Genomic DNA, 6,996 nt, shown 5'->3' with positions numbered 1-6,996 from the left:
GGAATTATGACGAATGTCGATCTAGAGTGACGTAAAAGCCGCATAAAATCCGACATGACCGTTCACACTGCGGTCGCATTGCAAAACATCTGACATGGATCGGATTTAGTACCACATATGGAAGTGGCACAAATCAGAATTGAAAAGATCAGATTCCATGCGGTTTGTGCTGTTCACACTGTCATGACAAAAACAGATCACAGTCACATGTGAGCAAAAAACTCAGATTTGGGCCACATTTGCCTGCAGTGTGAACGTAGCCTAAGTCTCACGGCACTGATAAATGCCAACCAACATCGGTAATCACTAGATTACAGTACATCACTTCTCAGATATTCCACAACCTAACTAATGTTGTGTGAACATACTCAATCGACTCAACTGCCATCCAAATGCAACAGTTGCAGACCTGTAACACACTGATCCGACAAAATCCAACAAACGCGTCTGTTGCCATTGCTCGTGTCTGTTGGTGCAGTGTAAATTAAGGCCTGTTCACACCAAGAATGATAGCTATAAAGATAACTATAGCAATAACATTAGCACCCACACCAACGCACACTAACATTCTTTTTATTATAAGTGTATACTGCAGTTATGTTGTCTTAAACTTTAAATGCTCTTTAAAGTCGAATGGATTCTGATTGGCTGTCAATGTTTGTATTGCTCTTTAGCTATACAAATTTGTTCTGAAAGTGATTCCAATGATATCGCTCCTCTGTTTTGTTATCACTGTGGTGTGGAGTTCCATATTCTGAAAGAACTGGAACGATTATTAAAACCAACGATTATTAAAACCATATAGTTATCGTCATAGTTGTTGTCGTTCATGGTTTCCTTTAGCCTTATGTGGAATTGAACAATTTAAGTCATTAGCCACTGCTAATCTGCTCTTTTAATGTACTGTATATCTCATTTGCACGCATTCAAATATGGTGCGTCAAAATTTGTCATTAGATTTAAGGTTAGTTGTGCAAAGCATCATCGCTTGTCATGTGTCTTGGTCTTCTTACCAATTACAATGAGGCAAATTTTTATATGCGTGTATTGAAATCACACATACGAGATTTGAGAGCTACAAGGGGAAGTTCTTTTGATCTGTTCAACACGGAAAGCTATCGCAGGGCTTCCGAAGACATTTTTAATTAGGTGGACGAATCATATAAACCACTTTTATAATATGTTAATAGTGGTTTTTGTCATTATTTGACCTTTAAAGCATGTGGTCACCGTTTAATTTCATTGTATACAAAATTGCAGCATGAACATCTTATTTGGTGTTTGACAGAAGAAAAAAATCATACAGACTTGGAATGACATGAGGATGAAGTAAATGATGACAGAATTTTCATTTTATGGTAAACTATCTCTTTAAATGGTTAGTGAAAGCAGCATATTTCATCAACAGATGTCAATGTAGGACAAATATCAGAGACTAAATATGCATTATTGTGTTGATTTATGGTAGTGTGATGATTGGTGTTTTCCTGCTGCATTGTACACGTCTCTTCACTTTCCTTCTAGACTCCATGATGTCATCGGCATAGCAACCACTCTCTGCACATATGAATTAGATGAATTAGTAAGAAGAACACAGAAGATATTTTTGTTTATCCACAGTGAATGTGTGTTGCAGCTTCCTCCTCTCTTTGTGTGTGAGTGTTTGCATTTGTGGGGGTGGACGGATGGTCTGAAGAAGTTCTGGATTTAAAGAATTGTTTTCTCAGCAGAAAGGCCATCAGTTGCACTAGAATAACCTACTCACAGCACAGACAATACACCACTCAGCTATTTGTACAACAAAGAGGACACCATGAGAAGATTTATTCAGTGCCAAAAGATCACCGCACGCGCGCAAACACCCTCGCTTCCACACGCGCGGATGAGACTGACTCTTTCTCTGAGCTATTTTTGAACGCTTCCCCAGAAATATGAAAGAGAAAGATGACATGTATTAAATAGAAATGGGTGGATGAGATGTGGTGAGAAAAAGGAGGGGAGGTGGAATATGGGAAGAGGCTCTCTGAAACAAAGGAGATGAGACACAGGGAAGTATAAAGAGGAAGATATTCATATAGTGTGTGTAGGGTGTGTGTGTGTGAGAGAGAGAAAGGGAGAGGGAGGAAAGCACTGTAGAGAATTATTTAACCCCAACTTTTGTAACATTATAAATGTCTTTACTGACACTTTTGATCAAATTAATGCATCTGTCAAATAAAAATATTAATTTATTACTATATATATATATATATATATATATATATATAAAAAGAGTAATTTGACAGTTGCTGTTCTTTCACACTTATACGATACTTACATTTACATTTGTTGGTCTTTCTTATGCTGCCAAAATGCTAAGGTCACTAAGATAACGTCACTAAGATTATTTGATCTAGCTGGCTTATATAAAAGTGTCATCGAGTAAAGCTGTAAGCTGTTACTGTAAATTTAAAGCCTAGTAATTATTGTAACCAAAGACATTTAATGAAAAACACTATTAAAATTAATTAATTAAGGTCCATAAATGCACCAATTAAGTATTAAATTATTTTAAAATTTATTTTATAAATTCATAAACACACTTTTTTATATATATTACTGTAAATTAAAAGCCTTTCAATTAGTTAAGAAAACATTTATATACATACAAAAAAAAAAAAAAAAAAACATATAGCCATCAGTTGCACTAGAATAACCTACTCACAGCACAGACAATACACCAATCAGCTATTTGTACAACAAAGAGGACACCATGAGAAGATTTATTCAGTGCCAAAAGATCACCGCACGCGCGCAAACACCCTCGCTTCCACACGCGCGGATGAGACTGACTCTTTCTCTGAGCTATTTTTGAACGCTTCCCCAGAAATATGAAAGAGAAAGATGACATGTATTAAATAGAAATGGGTGGATGAGATGTGGTGAGAAAAAGGAGGGGAGGAGGAATATGGGAAGAGGCTCTCTGAAACAAAGGAGATGAGAGACAGGGAAGTATAAAGTATACATACATAAAAAATAAAAAAAAACATATACAAATTATTTAAACAACGTACTTTCAATATATTGAATTATTATTATAATACAAATGATTAAAATATAAATTATTACATAAATATAATTTTAAAAAATATATATTTTTAAACTTTTAAACTTTACATGCTCTTTAAAGTCGAATGGATTCTGATTGGCTGTCAATGTTTGTATTGCTATTTAATTATTATTATAATACAAATGATTAAAATATGAATTATTACATAAATATATAAAAAAAAATTATGCTGCCAAAAATAGTGACTTGGCGAGCAGAAACCATCCATATGTTGAGCAGTATTAATGTACAGGGCAGAACCTTTTGTCAAAGTGAGATTTTTGTGTTATTTATAGCGAAATTATTATTATTTTGTTTTTAGGGTTCCCCTACTCTGCGTCGTTTATCTTTGGAGGGAGCTGTTGAACCATAGAAAGGCCCGTAGAGATTTATACTCACAGGCACACAGCTGTGTGAGCCAAGAGCTCTACATGGACTATGAACAAAACACACACACACACACACACACACACACACAACTTTACATGCTCTTTAAAGTCGAATGGATTCTGATTGGCTGTCAATGTTTGTATTGCTATTTAATTATTATTATAATACAAATGATTAAAATATGAATTATTACATAAATATATAAAAAAAAATTATGCTGCCAAAAATAGTGACTTGGCGAGCAGAAACCATCCATATGTTGAGCAGTATTAATGTACAGGGCAGAACCTTTTGTCAAAGTGAGATTTTTGTGTTATTTATAGCGAAATTATTATTATTTTGTTTTTATGTGTTCACCATATGTTCACATTAAGGCAGATAATTAGAGAACATTAGGGCATGGTCTTAGGAGATCTATCTCTGTCTGAACAGATAGTCTCTTCCCCAAACCATTAATGCAAAATGAAGGCTCGCAGGTTCTCCCCTTGTCCTCATCCTGACAGCATTGTTTATGGAAGTGTTGTGTGTTACCATTAACTTTGAATTGGCAAGAACTGTAGTGCTCTATAACCCAAATGTCCACTTTGTACAATACAAGCCGATCAGGGATGAGGTAATACATTAGCGCTTGGCTCTGAATAATGTCCAACGCGACAGTAAATACTCTCCACTGCGGCTTAATTAACATTCCCTGCATTGTCAGAGTGCAAGTGCTTTGGCTGGAGGGAATTCCTCACTTAAGAGCTTTGACTAATGTCCTCGCTGGCTGATAATGCCCAGGTGTCTTTCAGTGACAGTCAACCTTGAGGAAACGACTGTCTCTGAGTTCATATGGCCGCCGATGTCTCAAGGACCCAGTCTGTGGTCTTTACTTAGGAACTGACTGTGCCTTTTGCATCTGCCTTAGGAGAATGCATGTTTAATAAAACAATTTAGTTCATAAGGTCCGGAAATGTACCATCTATTGTTGAAATGAAATGAAAGGAGGTCTGAATAGGTCACCAGTCTAGCAGATATTTTTTTTCCGTGCATGTAATTCTAATCAACAATCATTATTGAACAATAATTAACCGAATATTCAGTAAATTGACACTGTGTTTCTCATAATTGCTTTGTGTAATATATGTTTTGAAAATTGCCAATTTGAGTAGTATAGTCTTGTTTATTTTCACAAATCTTTATAGAGGAGTTTTAGAGAGTAACTAAGTATTTTATTTCCACAGTCTGTCAGAATTGCCTTAGTAACTTTATGGTTATTAGCACAACCTTGATTTACTGAGACAGACTGAGGGACCATTCACACACATGTTTTTCCATTCCACTGTGCTACTTTTTCATTGTTGGAAATATGCATTAGATGGACAGCTTTGACCGCTGCTCTCACTGGTAGTACTTATTTTTACTCATCCTCATGTCATTCCAAACCTGTTTGTTTGTTAATTATGTCAGTAAAACACATACAGAGGACTTTTGAAGAATCTTTATGAAGCTCTATTCCTTACAAATGACAGTTCATATTGACTATGTATGTGTGAAAAATTACATAAATGTATGTTTAAGTAAAACTATAAATAAATATGTGTATACATTTAAATAAATATTCACTGTCATTCAGTTAAGAGGAAAAATTCCAGTATGTACCATAGCAACATAAATTTCTCCCCTTTCTCATATGGCTTCAGAAGAAAGTTCAGAAGAAAGTAGTTCATTTTGCCAATTTTGTTTAGTTTTTTTGAAAGACATGGTCACTATTGAAATTAAAGATCTACGTGAACATTCTTTAAAGTAGAAGTCAAATAAATTATTTTCAGTAGAAATAACAGCAAATCAGTTTAGAACAACATGCGGGTAAGTAACGACAGGACTGGGATACGCCAATTTCTTCCAGTTATCATCCTGTGCTTCTGAATCAGTCACGTCACACAATACTTCAGTGTCTTTGTGAGTGTCTCGATCACTGCCAGTTTCTGTGTATGTGTGTGTCTCAAGTCTTCTAAATAGGGCACTTTAGAGTGAACCACTTTTAAATGGACATGGATTTGTAAACACCATTAAACAAAGAGATTGGTATTAAATACAGACAGTTAGCTGTGTAAATGTGTGCCCTGGAAAATATAGTAAAGAAAACGTGTATCACTAATACAGATCTACAACTTTTCGAGAAAGCCGTGAAAGGTCAGAAAAGACAAGCTGCTTAGTGGATAACAGATTTGTGGTTTGTTAACCATAGCACAAACACACACACATTCATACATGTGCATGTTCACAAACACATAAATTGCGCTCAGCATTGACTTGGCATGATGTGTGCTTTCCAAGAAACGCAAGGACTCCCATTTCCATTCCATGAAGCTTGTCAGTCATGACTCAGTGGCAGCATGGGCTTTATTGCCAGATTTACTACCTCTGACCTAACCTCATGTGTCATTTTGATAATCTCAGCGTTCTAAAAACGGGACGCTAAGGTTAATAGAAGTTAAACTTTTAAAAAGGACGACTTGCAAAACTTGCATTTTTTCCTTCATTCCACATCTCATTTTTTTTTTCCAAAGTAAAAATGCTTTTTTTGTGTGAATGGCCCCGACTCTTTTTACCACTTAATGCTGTGTTTTGTATTCATATTTATTAAAACTCCATATTGCAGATCATTGTCCTTGTATATGCACATTTAGTAAGGTTTATTTCTTTGCTTACGTTACCAGAAATGAAAAATAAATAGAGGACTAGCAGAGGATTTGTGGGTAAAGACTTGGGTGAGTTGGTTGTTTGTGCTTACTCCGACTTACTGAGATGTCTGTGTAAGTATGAGTCAAGGCTTATAGCCCCTCAGCACATGGACACACACACAGACACGCACGCGCACACACACACACACACACACACACACACACACTCACTCACACTCACACTCACACGTACACACTCTCACACATACACACTCACACTATGCTGTGACATCAAAGTGGAAATTTAATATTCATCAGCATATGCTTTTGGAGGGTTTATTTCTTTAGTGCGAGTTAGGTTGTATCTCCTGATCAAGAGAAGAACATTTTTGCAAACTCTTGACTTGGCCAATGCAGCATTTTAAGATTCTGCTAACCCTTCGGATATTTCTCTCTTCCCCCAGGACTTTGATGATTTCATCTTTGCTTTTTTTGCTGTGGAGATGGTAATCAAGATGGTTGCACTGGGCATCTTTGGGAAAAAGTGTTACCTTGGAGACACCTGGAATCGGCTAGACTTCTTCATTGTATTGGCTGGGTGAGTCCTGAAATGACTTAACTGAAACTTCAAAAGTTTGGGGACAAAGTGTTTTTTTTTTTTCAAGGAATTGTTACTTTTATTCAACAAGGATGTATTAAATTGATAAAAAGTGAGATTTTTATATATTGTTTTTAGACTTTTATATTTTACAAAAGATTTATTTAAAATAAATGCTGTTCTTTTGATCTTTCGATTCATCAAAGAATCCTGAAAAAAAGTATCACTTTCAGCAAAAAATAATAAACATTAAA

General features: G+C 35.5%; 1 protein-coding gene across 1 annotated transcript in view; it reads left to right on the top strand.

Moving 5' to 3' along the window:
* LOC107743785 (voltage-dependent T-type calcium channel subunit alpha-1G-like) overlaps positions 1-6,996 on the top strand; it is a 163,081-nt gene that overhangs the window by 14,228 nt on the left and 141,857 nt on the right. The window contains 1 exon segment of the mRNA XM_016557185.1: positions 6,609-6,742. Coding sequence (XP_016412671.1) covers positions 6,609-6,742 — 134 coding nt within the window.

This window comes from Sinocyclocheilus rhinocerous, unplaced genomic scaffold (genome assembly GCF_001515625.1).
Source record: "Sinocyclocheilus rhinocerous isolate Xijiao unplaced genomic scaffold, SAMN03320098_v1.1 scaffold497, whole genome shotgun sequence".
In the NCBI taxonomy this organism is placed as follows: Eukaryota; Metazoa; Chordata; class Actinopteri; order Cypriniformes; family Cyprinidae; genus Sinocyclocheilus; species Sinocyclocheilus rhinocerous.
This window is presented reverse-complemented; position numbering and strand designations above follow the sequence as displayed.